We start from the raw sequence: 21537 nt of genomic DNA on the forward strand, positions 1-21537 counted from the left end.
CTCTCTGTGACCCTAAACCAGAAGACAAGGAATAGATGGTGTGGCTGTGCCCCCACTGACCACCTGGGCGTCAAAGGCCTCACGGAGCCGCTGGTAGTTGGTGAGGGCCCTCATGGCGATGGGCAGCTTCCCAATGGCTCGCAAGTCGATGGGCTTCTTGTGGGCAGTCTTGATGAAGGTGTTCATCCACCAGTAGGTACCTTTGGACAGCAGATTCACGAAGGGCTGCAGGAAGCGCACCCCCAGGTCCTGCAGGTCCTCGGGCGGCTTCACCTCCCTCGGTGTCTTGAAGAAGATGTATCTCTGTGGGGCACATGGGCCATGGGGGATGGGTAAATGCAACTTCTCACCACTCCCTACCTTGCCCCAGCAAGGATCTGGGGTTGTGATATTCCACACTTGATCTCTAACAGATGGGGCCATCTTTCACCTGTAATTATTACCAGGAAAAGGATTCCCCAACACTTCCTGGCCACCAATGTTAGAGCCTCCTGACTTTGTAACTGCTCATTGAGGTTGACTTTGAATCCCCCATGGCTGGGCTGGGTTGGGTTTAGGTTGGGCTGGGGAGGAGCAGAATCTCTCACGTACTATCTTCTCCACAGATCTAAGATACCACCATGTTTCATATACAGTTCACAGACCTCCAAGTCATGTAGACCTGGTTTCGAATCCTGGCTTCTCCACTTACCAGCAAGGTGTTTTTGGACAAGCCTCATCTAAAAGGTTTCCTCATCTACAAAGGGGATGGTGCTTGCATCACAGGGTTCCTGTGAGGGTCACTGGAGGGTGGGGGGACACATAAGGAGCCTTGTGCCCTTCAGATCACCAACTAAAAGCAGAAGAGTCAGAGAAATGCAAGCAGTCCAAGTTTGAAAGGGCTATAGCCCTCACTGCTGGCTGGAAGGCAGGGAAAGGGTTTTCTCACTTATTGCTGGCAGATGACAATCTTTCTGGAGGGCAATATGTAACATTGATCAAAATTTAAAATACACAGACCCTTTGACCCAGCAACGCCATTCCTTGGACTCTCTCCCATAGAAATAAAAGCAGCAATACATAAATATAAGTATGCTTGATACACCATTATTCATGAAGGCAAGAACTTGGCAACAAAGTGAATGCCCATCCATAGAGAAATAGCTGAATATATTATGGCTCATCCATACGATGGAAAATTATGCAGCCATTAAGAAAATAGAATTAGCCATATCAGATGGCTTGGAGGGAGTCCCAAGAGATATTTGTTGGGTGAGAAAAGCACAGTGCAGAAAACAGTGCATAATATGATCCCATTCTTACAAGATAAATACTGAGGGGGAAACCTACATATTCACTTGTGTTGAGAGGAAAAAAACCTGAATAGATATTTATTTAGATAGACACATATGGTTTTATACTAATAAAAACAAAGCATGGGAAAGACAAATGAGTTCATTAGTCTGTGCTACCTGGGGAGGTAGGGATAGGGGCAGGGGAAGGTTGGAGTCTGGGGTGGGAAAGAGAGAGGGAGGCGGGAGCAAACAGAAAGGAAAACAAAACACTCATTCATGTGTGCTTGTGACAATATGAATACATTAAAGCAAAGACAAGTCCCCCACCACCGAAGAAAGAAAGGAGAGGCCAGTGCCTGATGCTTATCTTCCCTCTCTATGGAAAGTCATCCGCCAACCTCAGCAAACACACCTGTCAACCCCTCTCCCTCTGGGAGCCTGGGGTAGAGCGCATGTGGGCCAGATGTAGTGTCTCTCCCGAAACTTCCCCCACCATGGCCCTACTCCTCTTTACAGGGGCAGGTAAAACAAGTTGACCCCTTCTCAGCTTGGCTGAGAAGCAGGCTGGGGGGTCGAACCCAGGGCAGGACAGAGGCCACAGCCTCTGCTCCCCACCCTGCCCTGGCCCAGGTGCATCCTCAGTGGCCTGCTTACCCTCACCCTGATGACATTGACCTCCACGAGGAGCAGCATCCCATAGAGGATCACCAGCAGCCCCGTGAGGCAGAAGCGTAGCTGCGAGAAGCCGATGGCGTGGTCCAAGAACTTGACAAACTTGATGGTCTTGGTGATGAAGGCCAGGGTCCAATACACCAGCAGGGCTGCCGAGGAGAGATGGAAGATCACGGAGACGTGTGTGCATCATGTGTGTACACTCACGTAATATGTGCAAGTATGTGGCAGAGAAGGAGACAGAATGAGCATGCCCGGGTGTGTACACTTCCGAGTAAAGGGATGTGCACGTGTGAATATATCAGAGTGTGTGACTCTAAGATGACGCACATTCGTCTCAACATTCATGAAAAACACCAATAATCTCATAAATCAAACTGGTCAGACAAATGTCCCTTAACAAGAAGTGATCATGGGAAGAATAAGAAATTTATTTCTTGAATTTAACTAAGTTACAGGCACTGTGCCAAATAAGCACTTTAAATACAAGAGCTCATTTATTCCTCACCATCACTTTTCAAAGAAAGTGCACTGCCGTCACCCCCAATTGCTCAGACAAAGGAAATGAGGCTCAGAAAGATGAGATAACTGATCCAAGGCCACACACCCATTAACTGGCAGAGCTGGGCTGGCCTGACGCTGGAGCCCATGCATGCAAGCTCCATGCTATAATGACTTCCTTGTGGAATTTCCAAGTGAGAGAAATCTTAAAGGTCATTCAATCCAGCCTTTCATTTTACAGATGAGGAAACTGAGGCCCAGAGACAGGATGCGACCTTGCCCAAGTGCACTGGCAGCTAGGGACAGAGAGAGGGTGAAAGCCTGGGTCCCTGTCCTCACAGTCCAGAGCCCACCACAGCAGGATGATGGAGCAGGGCCATGGGGGACATGGAAAAAGCCAGCCACAGTTCCGTGAGGCAGTGTTAAACAGGGGTTAGTGGTGGTGGCCCCGCAGCCAGATACACCTGGGCTCAGAGCCTGTGAGATAATGGCTGTGTGAGCTTGGATTAGTCATTTAGCCCTCTAGAGCTTAGTTTCCTCATCCATTAAGTGGGAATCATAATAGTGCTACCTAGAAGGTTCTTGTGAGAAACGTATGGAGAGCATTTAGTGCAGTGAGCCTCACACGCTCTTTGGACATTAGCTGTTATTTTTTTATTATCTCTAGATTTAAGACCTGGGGCAGGTAAACCTCAGAAGCTATCAGTAGATTCTATCCTGAATTCTCGCACACATGCCCACTTCAATCTGCCAGTAAATCACTGCCAGCATCCAACAACCAAAACCAGCAATAACCTTTGAAGTCCCCCTTTGAGGGTGGGGGAGATTTTAGCACTGGCAGCTCTTTCCTCCCCCCTCTTGGATCAAATGCGGATAAGGGCAGCCTCATGCCACAGAGCCCCTCTCCAGAGGACTTGAGTGAGGGAGAGACACTTTCACTCTGCCCTCTACCCCTATGTGGGCCTGGGCATGAAAGCCAGAGCATCGCTTGGGGACAAATCTGGATCTGTCCTGCCTGGCTCGGGATTAGGAAACAGGTTGAGATGTTGGGCCCCACCCTGTGCCCAGGGCTGAGCTCACCCAGGATATCAATGCCATCCACCTTGGGTCCCTGCATGAGGACATTAGGATGGGGGGCAGAAGCATCTGCCTTCTGGTCCCATGCCTCAGGACTGGAATAATGTCCCCCAGCTCAGGCTGGTCTCTAGGTCTCGAGGAATTCCACAGCTGAAGGCTGTCCCCCTGCCTCCACTCCACTCTTGGACAGATTCTATCCCAGGCCTCAGAAGCCCTTTAGCCCTTAGTGAGAGCTGCCTACTAGAGCTGACTTGAAAACATGCCTCATGCCTGTCTTGTCCCTAACACTTAACAGATATGGTCTGATTTGCTCTTCATTACAACCTTATGACTTAGGCAGGGATTTATTCTTCTTCCTGCCCAGGTGGGGAATCCGAGGCTCAGAGAACTTGGATGTCTTGTGCAAGGTCACACAGGGAATTAGCGGTGGACCCAGGACTAGGCCCAGAGGTTTTTTGCACAGTCCTGTCCTGCAGTGCTGAGTGCTCAGCCTGTTGCCAGACACAGCAGCACTCAGCAAAAGCTGAATGCCTGATGAGAGAAGAGGGAAAAGGAAGGAAAGAGGCATAACATGGGGACTGCTGGTGAGCTCCCATTACTCCTCCTTCTCCCTCCAATCTTCTCCCTTACCCCACACCTCTCCCATTAATAAATGCTGTCTATTTCACCTCCTAAATATCTTGAATCTATCTACTTCTCTCCATCCCTGTGGTGTACCACCTAAGTCCAGGCATCATCATGTCTCCTCTGGATTCCCACTCCACCCTGAGAGCCTTCTTATTGGTTTCCCCACTTCCTCCTCATCTTGTTCTCCTCCAAGCTGGTCTCCATAAAGCAATTATTATGATTATGTTGAAAACCCCTCAATGCACCCATGTTCATAGCAGTGCTATTTACAAGAGTCAAGAGGTGAAAGCAACCCACTGACAGATGAATAAACAAAATGTGGCATATCCATACAGTGGAATATTAGCAGAATATCCATACAGTGGAGTATTAGCCTTAAAAAGGAAGGAAAAAAATTTTCAATACATGCTACAACACGGATGAACCTTGAGGACATTATGCTCAGTGAAATAAGCAAGTCATAAAAAGACAAATAGGCCGGGCATGGTGGCTCACACCTGTAATCCCAGCACTTTGGGAGGCTGAGGTGGGCGGATCACAAGATCAGGAGTTCAAGACCAGCCTGGCCAACATGGTGAAACCCCGTCTCTACTAAAAATACAAAAATTAGCCAGGCATGGTGGCGAGCGCCTGTAATCCCAGTTCCTCAGGAGGCTGAGGCAGGAGAATTGCTTGAACCAGGGAAGCAGAGGTTGCAGTGAGTCGAGATCACACCACTGCACTCTAATCTAGGCAACAGAGCAAGACTGTCTCAAAAAAAAAAAAAAGACAAATAGTGTATGATGCTGCTTAGATGAGGTACCTAGAGTGCTCTAATTGATAGATAGAAGGTAGAATGGTGGTTGCCAGGGGCTGTAAGGAGGGAGAAGTGGGAAGTTATCGTTTAATAGGTACAGAGTTTCAACTTGGGAAGATGAAAAAGTTCTGGAGATGGATAGTGGTGATGGCTACACAGCAATGTGAATATACTTTTTTTTTTCTTTTTTTGAGACAGGGTCTCACTCTGTTGTCTAGGCTGAAGTGCAGTGGCACAATCTATTTTTTTTTTCTAATTTTTATTGGTGCATATATATATTTTTCATTTTTTATTATACTTTATGTTCTAGGGTACATGTGCACAACGTGCAGGTTTGTTACATATGTATACATGTGCCATGTTGGTGTGCTGCAGTGGCACAATCTTGGCTGGAGTGCAATAGCACAATCTTGGCTCATTGTAGCCTCCACTTCCCAGTCTCAAGTGATCCTCCCTCTTCAGCCTCCCACGATCCTCCCACCTCAGCCTCCCAAGTAGCTGGGACTACAGGTGTACATGGCCATGCCCAGCTAATTTTTATGTTTTTTGTAGAGATGGGGTTTTGCCACGTTGGCCAGGCTGGTCTCGAACTTCTGAGCTCAAGCAATCTACCTGCCTTGGCCTCCCAAGGTGCTGGGATTACAGGCATGAGGCACCGTGCCTGGCTGTGAATATACTTAATGCCACAGAACACTATACTTAAAAATGGTTAAGATGATAAATTTTATGTTACACCACACAGACACACACACACAAACTTCCCATTGCTGTTGGGATAAAGGCCAACACCTGTGGTGCGACCTTCCAGCTGGGTGCAGTGGCTCACGGCAGTAATCCCAACACTTCGGAAAGTTGAGACTTGTCATTTAAGGCCAGGAGTTCAAGACCAGCCTGGTCAACAGGGCAAAATCCCAACTCTTTTAAAAACACAAAAAATTATCTGAGTGTAGTGGTGCATGCCTGTATTCCCAGCTACTCAACAGGCTGAGGCACGAGAATCTGCTTGAACCTAGGAGGTGGAGGTTGTAGTGACCCAAGGTGGTGCCACTGCACTCCAGCCTGGGCACAAGCAAACAAAACCCAAAGTCCAGCTCCCCTCCACTTTGCACCCCTGCCACTCTTTTTCTTCTGAATTTTCTTTTTTATCTTTTTCTTTTTTTTTTTTTGAGACAGAGTCTCACTCTATCGCCCAGGCTGGAGTGCAGTGGCCGGATCTCAGCTCACTGCAAGCTCTGCCTCCTGGGTTCACACCATTCTCCTGCCTCAGCCTCCTGAGTAGCTGGGACTACAGGCGCCTGCCACCTCGCCTGGCTAGTTTTTTGTATTTTTTTTAGTAGAGACGGGGTTTCACTGTGTTAGCCAGGATGGTCTCGATCTCCTGACCTCGTGATCCGCCTGCCTCGGCCTCCCAAAGTGCTGGGATTACAGGCTTGAGCCACCACGCCTGGCCTCTTCTGAATTTTCTAATGTGTTTTGTTCCTTCTGCCTTGGGGCCTCCGCACATGCTGTTCCCTCTACCTGAAGCACTCTTTCCTCCCTTCTTCCAGTTAGTTTCTTCAGTTCTCAGCTCAAATATGACTTTCAGAGAACATTTCCTTGGCTTCATCTGGGTTCCAGGATCATGGTTCCTTCATGGAAAAATGTAAGTTGCACCACAGGTCTCCTTTCTGTGGGTCACCATAGCCAGGTCAGACATCAGCCTCCTCGGAGGGCCAGCCATTCTCCCAATACGCATTGCCCTCTGTCCCTGCAGCTCACAGGCGCGTCCCCTCCACTTTTCTCTGTTCTAGAATTTCTGGCTCTGTGGAGCCTCCTTTCAAGGGAAGATAACTCCAACAAGGGGAAAGGAGTGAGTTAGTCTTTGTTCCTTAGAAAAGGACAAATCCATCCATGGGTGATAACTTGTGCTTTAAAGAGAGAACATTATGTGTTTACTGGAGAATGAGAAAGTGAACTCCTCGGATGTCCACACAGGGTGTTTCCAGAGGGCACTAGTCAGCCAGTCCCTGGTGGTTAGTGAAGGATTCTCTACAGACGAGCAGCTGCTTCAGAAATGGAAGCAGGGTGGCTCTCTGAAGCCTGTATTTAACATCTCCCCTCTCAACCTGCTTCCCCTAGCTCCCATTCATACTCACGTGGGGGCCCCTGGGTTAGGGGTAGGGGGATCACCTGGATAATCCTGATGGAGCTCAGATCCCACCTTCTACAGAAAGGCAGACCTGTGATTAGTGTAAGAAACACCCTGTACTCCCTGAACACAACAATGTCACTGGCTTAGCACAGAGCGTGCCAGACTCCAAATGTCAATTCGATGCTGTGATTCCTAAAAATCAGTCCGACTTAATGACACAGTGTGAACACAGTCTAACTGCCAGATGTACAGCCCCAGCCTTAGACACACAGGCTGAACCCCAATACAGAGGCAGACCTGCAGATTGATACCTCTGCCCCAAGGACAGAGTCTGTGGGCTCTTAGACACACAGTGTCAGAAATGATTAGGAGATTGCACAGATGCTAGATTCCTGGCTGTGCCCCTTGACGAGCTAGATTAGTGCTAGTTATTTATCCGCTGAGCCTCAGTTTTCTGACACGTAAAGGGAAAATAATAAAGGTACCTACCTCATAGAGTTGTTGAAAGGATTAAATGAGTTAATATACATCACATAGGTAGGATGGGGCCTGGCATACAGTAAGTACAAAGTGAGTATTTGCCGTTATTATTTTTAACCTCCCAGTTTCAGGGTCCACATTGGAAAATGGGGATATTAACAATACCAATAAGGAGGCTGGGGGAATTAGCCTGTGGGACAATGAATATAAGGAACATGGCACGGAGCCTGCCCCACAGCACATGCTCAGTAAACATCAACCATCATCCTGTTGCTTCTGCCTGGGACCCCAGTCCTGCAGTATTTAACATTTCAGAAGCTCTAAGTGGGCACTCCTTCCCGAGTCTCTCTAAATGTTAGCAAACCTGAAGTTCTGGTCCCAGAGCCTTTCTCTTCTCTCCCCAGGTGACCTCTTCCAGTCTCAAGCTTTCTTTCTCCCTTTCTTTTTTCTTTTCTTTTCTTTGCTTTTCTCTTCTCTTCTCTTTCCTTCTTTTCTCTTTCTTTCTTTTCTTTCTTCTCTCTCTCTCTCTCTTTCTTTCTTGACGGAGTCTTGCTCTGTCATTCAGGCTGGACTGCAGTGGCGCCATCTCAGCTCACTACAACCTCTGCCTCCTGGATTCAAGCGATTCACCTGCCTCAGCCTCCTGAGTAGCTGGGACCACCAGTGTGTGCCACCACACCAAGCTAATTTTTGTATTTTTAGTAGAGGTGGGGGTTTCTCATGTTGGCCAGGCTGGTCTCAAACTCCTGACCTCAGGTGATCCGCCCACCTCGGCCTCCCAAAGTGTTGGGATTACAGGTGTGAGCCAGGGCACCCGGCCCCAGGCTCAGCCTTTAGATGCCATCTATAAGGCTCACCTCCTGAAAGTGTAGCTCTTACCCTGCCTGACCTCCCCATGAAAGCCCAACTTGACACTTGAGTTGGCTGTCTCTGTGACATCTCAAGCTCGATATGCCCCCAATAGAAAACTTGATCCCACCACAGCCCACCTTCCCCTCCTCTGCCACATCAGTTATTGATGCCACAGTTCACCCAGGTGCTCAGGCCCAGAGCCTGTGACTCTTCCTTGCTCCTCTCCTGGCGCCTGCCCTCACCTCCCACTCTTCCCCTTGCTCATTTGGCTTTGCCCACAGTGACATCTTTGCCAAATCTATCCCTATCAGAGGCCTTTGCACTTGTCACTCCCCTTGCAGGGAACACTTTCCCCCAAATACCTGCACACCCACATTTACCAAAGCCCTTCCCTGACCATCCTGTGTAGATAGCAACATGGCCATTGCCCCTACCCCTTACTCAGCTTGATTTTCTTCATAACATCACCACCACCTATTTGTTTGTTTGTTTATTCACTGTATTTGCCCATCTGTCCTCCTTCACCAGACTGTAAGCTCCATGAAGACAGAGATTTTTTTTCTTCTTCTATTCCGAATCTCTACTGTCTAGAGCAGTACCTGGCACATAGTGAGTCCTCAGTAAACATTATCTGAAGAAATGAATGAAACATTATCTGAAGAAATGCCCCTCTCTCCTATACATCACTTACCAATTAGCAGCTTGGGGAAGTTGGAAGTCTCGATGTTGTGATAGTAGACCACAGAGGTGACAGCAGCCATGAACGCCATCCCGGCTGGCATGTACAGGTGGAGGTGGCGGGATTCGGTCACCCTGAGATGGGAGAGAGAAATAGACAGGATGGGGACGTTCTAAGTACTGCAACAGAGCAGCCCAGGCCTTGAATTCCGAAGGCCGAACACTGAACCTTTATAGCATCACTGTATAGGCTGCAGGGCCCTTTAGTTAATGGGCATATTTGGAGTATAGGCTGGGCAGAGCTGCCAGTACGTGGAGTAGAGCTGGATATTTGATCTGGAGGTCTTACTGTGTGCTGAGCCCTAAGCACAAGGGTCGCTGGGATCTCTTGAGCAGTGCAGGGGCCTGTATGCCACAACTCACCCAGTGACAGTCCCATTTAACATGAACAGCATAAGTCAGCATTGGCACCCTCCCCAGGGGCTGTGATAACAAACTGATGAGAGTCAATATTTATGGAACATTTACCCTGTGCCAGGCACTGTTCTAAGCATGCGATATATATTAACCCACTTAATCTTCATTAAACCCCATCAAGTGGGTACTCTTAGTCTCCCATTTTATGGTTGAGGAAACTGAGGCATGAAGAGGCATTTCCAAGGTCCTGATTTTGGAATCTCAGGATGCGGAAGGGGGCAGTCAATACCAGCTCATATTCTTTTCACTTTAACTCACAGAGGCCTCTAGGTGGGCGGACCCTGGCCTGGGGGTAAGACCCAGAGGCAGCCAGAGCCTCCTCCCAGGCCTCAGTCTTCCCTGTGCCTGGTGAAGAGGGTCACCTTACTTAGTCATGATCATGCCCTTCCACAGCTCTCTCCTGCAGACAGCAAAACCCACTCTGCTCAGCCTGGAACAAAAGGCCCAGGCTATGTGGCCTCCAGCCACTTTACCAGAGCTGCCCAGCCTGCCCTTTCTGCTCCACCCTGTGGGACTCATTCCATTCCCAGATGGCCTGCTACAGCCTGATGCCTCAGTGCTGCTGTTGCCCACCAGGCTACTCCTATCCAGTGTGCCAAGGGTCCCTGCCCTTGAGAAGCGGATGGTAGGGAGGGGGCTGCCATGCTCAGAGCTAACTCTTGAAGTCAGTAGGCTAGGGAAGTGATACTGCCAATGGACACAGGCTGAGAGAGGACAAAGGAGGGGGTGGGCAATCAAGGACAGCTTCCTAGAGGAGGTGGCACCAGGTTGGACTTTGAAGGATATATAAGAGTTCAACAGAGAAAGAGGAAGGACATGAGGAGAGCCATCCTGTGACCCCAGTGGGTCTGGTGGGACTGAGGTGCAAGTGTAAAGGCAATGTGGGCTCTCCACCAAAGAGCATCTTCCCCTTATTCTGTGCCAGGAGGACCACAGGTTTGCTCCAGCAGCAATGTACCCAGCCCCAGGGGGAATGGATGGCGATTGGTTTAAGCAGTCATGCAATTCCATACCCCTTTGCCGGTGTTGGTCCACATATTCTGGCCAGTGAGATGTCAAGGAAAGAATAATCTCCCTCATAAAGGAGAGGCATGTCAGGAGCATGCCCTCTCTGCTCATGCTAAGCAATTCCCGGAGCTAGGCAGCCACCTTGTGACCATGGGGAAGATAGACTGACACACAGAGGATGGTGTGGAAAGACGGGAAGAGGCTGTGTCCCTGAAAACATCAATGAGCACCAAACCAACTTGAAAAGGCAAACTCCACATTTCTTGTTTAATGAAATGGTAAATATTGATATTCTTTAGTGGATATTCTCCACAAAAGGTCTTCAAACTAATACAGAAGGTACAAGAGAGACAAGGCTAGAGAGCAGTCATGAATGGCAACACTGGGCACAGCCAACGCCCTTCCTGGGGACCTTCAGACCTCTTGCCTCTTTACTCCTTGAAATAATTTTGAAACACCCTCTACTCTCTCACACATTTTTAAGCTGACATCTAACCATGTTTTATCATATGTTGATATAAGTGCTTTTGTTTTTGCAATAGGAGGGAGAAATGTTAAAATTTCATAAGACGAAATAAGATGAAGATTAACCGTAATTGAACTAAATATTTCATGGCACAGCTTCATAGAATAGTTTTTAGCTGCTTTGTTAAATAATACACACTGAATTAGTTAAGAAATTAGGTAAAGTTTTATATACGGGCTTTATCCAGTGTATGGTGGTCTGGGAAAATATTGTAGTTATTTTAAAAAATCTTCTTCACTAACTTATCCTGCTTTGATTGTTCTGAATTCAGAGCATCACGCATAGAAATAATACCCAAAGGAAGAGGAGAAGCGCTACAGGTTTAAGATGGCTTAATTATTCACTAAATGAGGCTCACTCTAAATCAAATCAGGGCAGCCTTAATCAGCCCCCACTCCCACCTACCCCCTAAATTTCCAGACAGCTCTGAAAACCCAGGCTGGATTAGACTAGGGGTATCACAAGGGTCTGTGACTTCTCCTGTCTGCTCTTTTCCTGCCCTCACTGAGGTTTGCCAGCCCCGGGGGTAGGAGCTCACAAAGACCAAATGACAATTACTCAGCTCAAGCTGATCTGTGCCCTGGGGGGAGATGGCCCTTTGCACTGAGCTAAAGCAGAGCAGCCACACACAGGAGGGGCTGCTGACAGCCAGCAGGAGGGCGTCCCTGGACTTATTCATTCCAGTTTCCCACATCCTGGGAATACACAGTCTGCCCAGTGCTCTGCCACTCCCAGCTCTGCACCCTGTCCGTGCTCAAAGTTCATCCTCCACAGCCCCATGAAGCAGCCAAGCCAGGGACTATGATGCTTGTTTCACAAGGCTAGAGAGCAGTCACAAATGGTCACACTGGGAACAGCCAACACTCTGCCCAGGGGTCTTCAAAACTCTTGCCTCTTTACTCCTTGAAATAATTTTGAAACACCTTATACTTTCTCACACATTTTTAAGTTAGCATCTAAAATGTTTTATCATATATTTATAAATGCTTATGAGGCCCAGAAAGCCCGAATGACTTGTCCAAAGTCCCATAGCTGGTACATAGCAGAAGTGCTTTCTAAAGACCCAGGTCTTCCTTCTCCAAGGGCAGGGTGTCTTCCTCTGTCACCATCTGGTGAGTATTTAACATCTGAGGGCTCACTGTGGCATTTGTGCTACTTTGGAAGGGGTGGAGGGGTGGGGGTGGAGGCGGACTTGTCACCTGCTTGTGTAGCAGTATGCCTTCTGGTCTTCTTGCTGGTCTGGGGACTTTGATAAGCAGGGAGAGCTGCTGCCTCCAAGGCAAGCAGGTATTACAGAGATCACTGCTGAAGCCAGGATGCAGGGACACTGGGGGAGGGAAGGTGGGGAACGGGAGGGAGGATGAGGGAGCCTATCCCCTGCCATCCAACTACAGGAGCCAGGCAGTGCTGCAGGAGTGCAGTCTGGATAGTCTGATTCCAGCTCAGGGGGCACTGGACCTCAGATACTCAAGCCAAATATCCCTCTCCTCCATCACTCCCTCTCCTGGCAGTCTCTCATTCTGGCTGCTTACTGGATTCTTCCTTAGTGAGATGGCTGCTCCAGCTCCTCTTCTGTCCTCGACTGCTGACACACCATTTCTGTCTGCAGTTATCGCTCACCTAGACTACTGCAATCAATGCTAAGTGCCACTTCTGTTATACCTCTAGCTTCTCCCTGCCTCCAGCCTGCGCTGAACACCTCCTCAGGTTCTCACCTAAAAGTGTTATGCTGATGACATCCCTCTTCTTTTCCAAACTGCTGACCAAATCCAACCCAAACATGCAGTCTAGGATTCACAGTCCTCCTGAGATGCCCCAACCTGGGTTCCCAGCCTTAGCCTCCATCGCTCCCCAGCCTGTGTTTAATGCCCCAGCCCCTGCGCTGCTCCCTAGCCCTACCTGCTTTTCTCTTTGGTGCCTTTTCTCTTCCCTCAGGCACCACAAGTTCTCTCTCTTCTTCTTCCTCTGTGTATCAGAAACCTAGTCACCCTTCCAGACTCCGCTCCAAAGCCCTCTCAACCACGGAACTTGCCCAACTCTGCCTTCCTCTTGCCTCCCAGAGTACTTATTTGTAACACAGTTTCATTTATTCTCCTAAGGACCCAATACATGTTTATGGACTGAATAATGTTTATGTTTATTACATGCCTTGCACTGTGAATACAAAGATGAACAAGACTCAGATTCTAACTCTTAGGCCTTTCTGACTCAGAAGACAGTTTTGCAAATAGACATAAACTTTAACATACAGTATGATCTGTGCTGTACCAGAGGTGGGAGGAGTGTGCTGTGAGACCCAAAGAGAAGGTGGGCATAGGGAATGAGGCCAGAGACAGGTGGGGCTGACTGTGAAGACCTTGGATGGTGGGCTGAGGATCTGAGACCACATCTTCGAAACAGCTGAGAATCAAGGAAAGGTCTTATGCAAGAGTGGGTGGCATGCTTAGATTTTTTTTTTTTTTTCCCCAAGAAGTTAACTCTGGCAGCTTGTAGAAGAGACCTGGCATTTTCCACTGCAATTGTGACATTCTAATAGGCTCTAGCATTATTTCACTGGGACTTAGCATGCAGATCCATGCTCTCTCCACTCTCCTGGACTGATGGCAGGGCCTGGGACTCACTTGTGTCCAATGCCCAGCTCAGAGAGGTTGGCACATAGGAGACATTGAGTTGCTGGATGTAGTAACAAAAGATATGGGCTTGTGGAATGCAGGTGAGCTAGCGTCTCCTTCGGCCTTTCAGGAAGTACCCTGTAGCAGATTCACTTTCCTGAGTCCTCAGACAGTCACTCACCCATCAGACAGGATGCCCTCCGCAATCTCACACACCAGGACGAAGAGCAGCATGAAAGTCAGGATCCACCGCAGGTTGTGCCCAGGGAAATGAAGCCATGTGCTGTGATGGATGTGCACCTTGGAGCTCTGACTGCCCCATCCTGCAGGGAAAGACAGTCAGAGGCAGGATGCCTGCCCGCTTGGAGGAGGAGGAGGGTGCATGAACCCCAGAAGGTTGCTTGGGCATTGGGTCCATGGTGTGGGTGACACCTACACATGAGAATCCCCAAGGCTGGTGCACACAAACTAAACGTCCAACTCATTCAGCCTAGTCCTGTGCTGGTACCTCCCCCACCACACCTTTTTTTTTTTGAGAGAGGGTCTTGCTCTGTTGCCTCTGCTGGAGTGCAGTGCCACGATCCCTGCTCACTGCAGCCTTGATCTCCTAGGCTAAAGTGATCCTCCCGCCTCCTGAGTAGCTGGGACTACAGGCGCACATCACCATGTTCAGCTAATTTTTAATTTTTTGTAGAAAGAGGGGGGTCTCACTATGTTGCCCAAGCTGGTCTCAAACTCCTGGACTCAAGCAATCTTCCTGTCACAGCCCACCAAAGTGCTGGAATTACAGCCGTGAGCCACTGTGCCCTGCCAAGGTACCCCATTATATACGCTAACTTCTTGTGTGACAAGTCATCAGGTTAATAAACCATTTGGTTGAGAACAGAAGTGAAAATGCTGTTCTTTTTTTATTTTTGATGCACATAGGAGCACATATTTTGTATGTTTTCTTTCTATTTCTGTCTAACTGTCTTTGTTAATAACTAGCAACTCTGCTTCTGCAGCAACCTCTTGTAAATCTAATTTTGTGACAATCTTTCCTTTCTTCCCCAAAGCTGTACATGAATTTTAAGATTTGCTTTTTTTCTTAAAGTGAATGAACACGTTTTGGGGAGGCAGGGGACACCCTATGAGTTGATAGACTTGACTGGTCTGGAAGAGCCAAGGTCTTGGAGAGAGATGGGGGCGGCGGGACCTCAGTGGAGAGGCACGCACGATTGTCCCGGCCGTGGCCCCCAACTTTGCAAGCAAGGGCGCCGGGGTCGCTGAGTCGGCGAGTCTGAGCTACTTTGCGCAGAGCCTGAGAAGTTGCGCTCTGGAGACACATGCCCTGGTGGAGTGGCGGGGGAAGGGAATCCAAATCCCTAGCTCTCGCCTCTCCTCGCCCTCTCCTCGCCCTCTCCTCGCCCTCTCCTCGCCCGGTCGCGGGCCCGGGACTGTCAAAGACCACCGACCACTGCGCGGCTCAGCCCCGTGAAAGCATAGGGGTTAGAGGGGCCTCCATCCCAGGCTCCGAAGCACAGGCTTCCCTCCTCCCTAGGCCCAGCTGCGGCTGACTGGGAGGGTGCCTTGCGGGAGGGGTGACCCGGCTCCCTAAGCTGCGCCACGGAGGATGAGGCCCGATCCCTCTCTACTTCCCCACCGCGTGCAGAGACCTCCTCTTTCCCTTTCCCCCATCCCAGCTCTTGGCCCTGCAGAAGCAAAACTTGGCGATCCCGTGGGTCACAAACACAAAGCTGTGTTTGGCGCGGGATCGGGGGCACAGGGGGAGTGAAGGGATGAGCTGGTGTGCGAATGCAGGGACCGGCGGGCAGGACACAGGACAGGAGACCCCGGGAACGAGGCTGTCGTGGGCCGGAAGGGGACGCCGAGCGGTACGGCGCGCAGCGCCTCCTCCTCCTCCCTCCCTGCTCTCCCGTCCCCTCCTCCGCTGCTCGCCGCGCGCACTCACCGATGAAGAGGATGGGGAAGGTGATGAAGAGTAGGAAAACGTGGGGCACCACGTTGAGCGCGTCCACAAAGCAGCCGTTGTTGAGGACGCCCTGGTCCACCCGGTAGGCGGCCGAGTGGTTCTCGCTGCCGCAGAAGGCCAGGGGCATGGCGGCGCGGGCGCGGGCTGGGCTCGGGCTCCGCAGGCTCCGCGCGCCTCCCGAGCCTCTGTCCCTCGCAGCTCCGCCGCCCGGTCCGGCAGTCAGGTCCCCGCCCTCCCGGGCCCCGCCCCGCCCCGCCGGCCTCCCTCTCCCGCACCCCGCCCTGCACCACCACCTGCGGGACCGAGGGGACCGCTAGGAACCCGACTCGCCCTGCCACGCCTGCGCCCGCCTTCCAGATATGGAGGCGCGTGCTCCCAGATGTTGCCGGGGTCGCTTCGTGAGTGCCCCGATGCGCGCGTGCGCTGGGGGCGAGGGGAAGGGCAGGCGGAGATGGGGAGTGGGGTGTGGGCACACTGGAGTCTGGGTGGGAAAGGAGGGTGGGGCGTGCAGAAGAGGAGAGAAGGGTCCACATGGCCTGGAGTGGGCGGGTTCCGGGTTCCGAGCGTGAGTTCACCTGGGCGTGGTGCGGATGGATGTAGAGAGCCGAGGGACGGGGGCAGAGTGGCGGAAGTCTCCACCCCACATGGATGAGAAAAGTGGGGCAGAACGTTACCTTGTGTTGGTGGTGGTGGGGGGTGGGGCTTGGGCGTTTTCAAAAGTGGTCCCAGGTGGGGCAATCCTAGGTACTACTTTACAGCTTATCTGGCACTTTCACACGAGGATCTCCCAGCATTCTTGCTAAGTACAGGTTCTAATCACTTCCATTCTTCTGATGAGGAAAACCAAGCTGCAAGGAAGCTGAAGGGAGGCCAGTAACATGACTCCCCCAGGGTCTCAGTTCCAGCAAGCAGGGAAGCATAGCTTGAACCCAGCTGCTCAGGTCCCCGTCCCCACCCCCATCATTTGTACTCATGCCTCTGGTACATGACAACCCTACAGCGACTGGCAGACCAGTGGGTAGAATGGGTGACGGCCCTAGGCTGAAAAAGAGGAGCTTTAGAAACGCATCTGAGGCCGGGCGCGGTGGCTCAAGCCTGTAATCCCAGCACTTTGGGAGGCCGAGACGGGCGGATCAGGAGGTCAGGAGATCGAGACCATCCTTGCTAACATGGTGAAACCCCATCTCTACTAAAAAATACAAAAAACTAGCCGGGCGAGGTGGCAGGCGCCTGTAGTCCCAGCTTACTCGGGAGGCTGAGGCAGGAGAATGGCGTAAACCCGGGAAGCGGAGCTTGCAGTGAGCTGAGATCCGGCCACTACACTCCAGCCTGGGCGACAGAGCGAGACTCTGTCTCAAAAAAAAAAAAAAGAAAAAGAAAGAAAAGAAACGCATCTGGCCAGAGGGATGCGAGGCAGTGGAGGGGGACTGAAATTCTTAACCTGACCTGGAACAGGCTTAACATTTGGAGGACACCGTGAAATTGTACAGACAACGTTATGCCTTCCTATACGTTCTGGAGAGATTCTGAGACTGTGCCCCAAAGAAGTTTATATCGTATGTAGAAAGAACAGAAAATGGGATTTGGGGGTTAGATTGAAGAAGAACTTTCCTAGATAGTGTATGAAGCATAAATGAGCATGTTCTCAGGAAGGGTCAGGGGAACACCAAAGGAAGACCCCTTCAGCTCCTTTGCCTACAAGCTTCGCTGAGACTGCCCTGAGGCTGCTGAACCTGGTGAGCCTCTCCAGCACGCTGTCAGCAAGGCCGAGGCTCTGCCCAGGCCCTGAGGCAGAGGGCAGATGGAATTAGGTGAACAGCCTTGGGAGAGCAGGGTCCAGGGTCTGAAAGCCTCAGTCTCCGACTTTGGAGAATTTCTCTGAAGCCAAAAGATGTTTCTTGCAGCATCAGCCAAAATAGTGAAAACTTGGTGGCAGTAAATATCCTGCACCAGGGACAGGGGTTAATTAACTTGGGAAAATGCAGCCGCTGGAATGGTGCTAGCTGAGTCTGTGTAGTCAATAGAAAAAGTTTACGAGATAGTGTCAGGTGAAAAATGGCAAACAAAATTGTGCTTCCCATGATCATAGCCGTATGAAATATGTATGGTTGCGTGAAGCCTGCAGGGAAATGTCGGACTTGGAAATACGGTAAGGCAGTGCTCCGTATGTATTAGCTGCCATCGCTGTGCTTATCATCATTCCTTTTCTTTAAAAATGAGACAGCTGAGGCTCAGAGAGATGAGAAGACAGGCCCATGGTCACCCAGCAAGATTTTTTCTTTTAGTTTATTTTTCTTGCTTTCAAGGTTTTTTTAAAATATATTTTTTGCAATGTTGTTATTTTGTTTGGTAGTTACAATATAAGTTTTTCACACTTTCAGCAATGCTATCTTTCTTTTTAGCAGTAATAATATATTCACTTTCAAAGAACAGGGTTCCTAGTCCTGGCTCTACCACTACTAGTTGTGTGATTTGGGGGCAAGTTACCATTCTGCACTTCAGTTTCCTTATTTCTAAGTGGAAAAGATAATAATATGGACCCCAGAGGATTAAGATGAGATCATGGGTGTGAATGTGCTTTGCAAGTTGGGGAGATGGTCCCAGCTGCTTCATCCCCTGGGTGACCACACACGACAGCCCCTCGATCAATCAGAGTTATTTAATGGTCTCTCCCTCACCCCACATCGCCTGGTGCAACCCTCACACTTGCTTATTCCGGGTCATTTAAAATAAACAACAAGTCTGGTATTAAAGGAGCATCACCTGGGACTAAGAAGGTGTTAAGTCTGGAGTCTTGGGGACCCGTGTTTGCCATCTCCAGCACAAACTTACTTGTAACTGTGGACAAATTCCATCTTTCCCTGCACCTAGCTCTACATTGAGGACATGCACCACACTGCCCACTGTGTGGGTGGGAGAATTACTCTGAAAAGTATGAAGTCAGGTGCGCACGGGGGCACGAAAGGACTTCCTTTGTAGTATATGGGTTGTAATCCTGGAATCAGCCCAAATGCTCATCAATATGGGGCTGGTTCAAACAGACAAAACCCAAACAGACAAAAACCAGATATTGTCTGTACTGTGGGATACTATGGAGCAAGGGCAGAGAATAGAGTTATGCTTACTGGCAGGGGAAGATGTCCAAGACACAGACGCAGAGCAGTGTGTGGCATACAAAATCATTTATGTCTGTAACAGGGTTACGCCTGCCTCTGTGGGGGAGGTGCTGGGTGTCTGGTGCTTCCCCACCTCCAGCAATGCCTCCTGCTTCTCTTGCTAGGGGCTGGAAGAAGGTCAGACTCTGGGAGCTTGCTTTGAGCAAGGGTACCCCCCTCTGAGAATTCCCAGCCATTTTCCTGGCAAAATGAAAACTAGGGCTGGATTTCCAGGATTGGATTCTCACACTCACGGGCTATTGGGTGGGTGTAGCCTCAGGCAGGGTGTAGCAAAGGGACTGGCGCAGAGCTTCAGAAAAGTCCTTTCCAGATCCCTTGAGCCAGGGGGGTTAAGGCTGCAATGAGATGTGATCAGGCCACTGCACTCCAGCCTGGGCAACAGAGCGAGACCCTGTCTCAAAAAAAAAAAAGTCCCTTCCAGCTCTGATGTTGTTCTGGCCTTAGTGCCTTTGTTTCTGTCTGGCTGACTAGGTGTGCCAGTGTTCCAGTGACCTTGGCAGAGAGGGTCATTATAATGACAATGGTGACATAACGGAGTGAGGTGATAGTTTAAGAAATGAACCCTTTCAAAAACCACAATCAACAGTGGGCTGGTTAAAAACAGACAAAAGCAAAACTCATGGTGTGATCTATACTATGGAATAGTGGGGAACGAGTACAGAGCCTAAGTTCAGGCGACCATCACTGACTGGGAAAGATGTGTCCTTTTCCATCTCCTTCAGGTGCTCAAAGCCTGTGTCCACAGGGGAACATGGAAAACTGTAGAACCAGTAAAAGAGAGGACTGATGTAGAGATAAAATGTCTTAACTGGAACCTGGGAGGGAGAAGTGATCTCCTGTCTCATCTCCATCCTGCCCCATGTCAGGAGGAGGGAAGTAGAAAGAGAAGTTCTTCTGAGAGGGAGCTTGTGCCCAGCCTCCCTGCCTGTCTGTTGTAGGGGTGGCTGGGGGACAGCCACCAGAAAGGACAGGCTGTGTGTAGACTGTGTCAGAAAATCCATACAGGGGCTTTTTAGGTTTTTAAGAATTACTTTTCTGTAGAGATGGGGGTCTTACTGTGTTGCCCAGGCTGGTCTCGAGCTCCTGGCCTCAAGGGATCCCCTCCCCTGCATCTTGGCCTCTCAGAGTGTTGGGATTACAAGTGTGAGCCACTGTGCCTGGCTCACATACAAGGGTTGTTTTGAAGAAAAGTCTTCTTGTCCCAGGGCAGGGCCTCTAGATGACAGAGGCAGGGGACCCTTAGCCATATTTGAATGGGAAGGGTAAGGCAGGAACAAGATGAACCCTCCCCAGTCTCTTGGCACCACATAATTGGGAAGGTGGGGAAGGAAATCCGAAAGACCCAAGGTTAATGTTTTCTGCCAGCCTAGTGGGATGGAGACTTGATATAGAAATTAAATAACATTCTTGTTCTTGCCCTCTTAAGTTTTGGTCCAAGATCACCCTCACGACAGTAACATAACTCAGAAGGATAACTCCCACGGATGTCCTGGTTGCTCTATACCCTTGAGGCCACTTAAGGTCAAACTCAGCATCTCCTTGCATCCTCTAAAAGAGCCAACTCCCAGTCCATTGATTATAGAAATGAAATCTTAACTGAGCTCTTTACAGAGAGCTGGAAGAGGTGTAATTCACACAACTCACAGCAGAAACTTAGTACAATCCCCCATTTCTCCTGTACCCCCAGTGGTCTTCTCCTTTGTGTGTATCTCATATCTCCTCTTCCTTTCTTCTACAGTGTCTTTTTTAAAAAAACATGCCCCTTGTGACCCAGAACAAGTCAGTATTTGCCTTCAGCTTGCTTACCCACTTAGGGCTTCTCAAGCAAGCCTCGCTCCCTTCCCAAGCTGCTGGTCATCCCCAAACCTGCTCTCTTTCTGGGAAGATTATTGAGGGCAGGGGGAGAAGATTTTCTCCTTTTTGTTTCACCAACAGTTGTTGAGTGCTTAGTATATGCCAACCACTTTACGTGTTTTAAATCTCACAGTAACCCTGCCTAGTAGTTACATCGGGAGAACTGAGGCTCAGAGAGGCTAAGTCCCATTCCCTAGTCACACAGCTGGGGGAGTTGGTGGAGAAAAGAACCAAACTCAGTGAGGCCTGGCTTCAAAGCCTGTGCTGTTAACCACTTCCCAAAAGGATCCTGGGGGTACCGAGGATTTTTCTGCCTCTGAGACTTTGACTCCTGAGGAGGGAGTGCAAGGCCCAAAGAACAGACCTTTAGGGAAACCTGTGTATCTGTGCCTTTTGCCTATTCTCTGTGTTAGAACCCGAAAGAAAGGCCTAGTTCTGTCACTCGCATCAGTCGGGGATCAGATGAGAAGACTCGAGGGTGAGGGGGCCCTGCTTCCTGGAGCCTTACCCCCATGGGTGAAGCAGGCACACAAATGACCCTGCAGTGATTTGCTTTGGAGACAGCTGCCATTGCTGACGGAAGCATATGTGTGTGAACAGCATGGGGACAGCTCTGGGTCTGACCCAATGCTGTGAAATCTCATAAGGTGTGCTGACTGAACCCGCTCCCTGCCCAGGGCTACACTGCTGCAGACTGTCCCTCAGGGTTCAGCCAAAGAGGACTCCGCGCTCTGGCCCAGCCAGGACCTTGACAGATGCCTCTGGCTGGCACAGCATGGCCTCAGCTGTCTGGGCCTGGAGGGTCCTGCTAGAGCTGGGGCTGA

At 50.0% G+C, this 21537-nt stretch overlaps 1 protein-coding gene across 7 annotated transcripts in view; it reads right to left on the reverse strand.

Annotated features, from left to right (window-relative positions):
- The window catches only part of ABCC8 (ATP binding cassette subfamily C member 8), an 84647-nt gene extending 68746 nt beyond the window's left edge, over window positions 1-15901 (reverse strand). For 4 of the 7 annotated variants that reach the window (XM_030917815.1, XM_010370141.2, XM_030917814.1 and 1 more), the window contains exons 1-5: window positions 15663-15864; window positions 13893-14034; window positions 9102-9223; window positions 1929-2095; window positions 61-303 (exon numbers count right to left, since the gene is read on the reverse strand). In XM_030917815.1, the coding sequence (XP_030773675.1) occupies window positions 61-303; window positions 1929-2095; window positions 9102-9223; window positions 13893-14034; window positions 15663-15810 (822 nt within the window). In that variant the 5' untranslated portion in view covers window positions 15811-15864. Of the gene's footprint in view, window positions 1-60; window positions 304-1928; window positions 2096-9101; window positions 9224-13892; window positions 14035-15662 lie in introns of all 7 variants that reach the window. The other 3 variants (XM_030917818.1, XM_030917817.1, XM_030917812.1) reach the window with 2 other exon arrangements.
- Between the last annotated feature and the right edge of the window lie 5636 nt (window positions 15902-21537).

Source organism: Rhinopithecus roxellana, chromosome 15 (genome assembly GCF_007565055.1).
Source record: "Rhinopithecus roxellana isolate Shanxi Qingling chromosome 15, ASM756505v1, whole genome shotgun sequence".
Lineage (NCBI taxonomy): Eukaryota > Metazoa > Chordata > Mammalia > Primates > Cercopithecidae > Rhinopithecus > Rhinopithecus roxellana.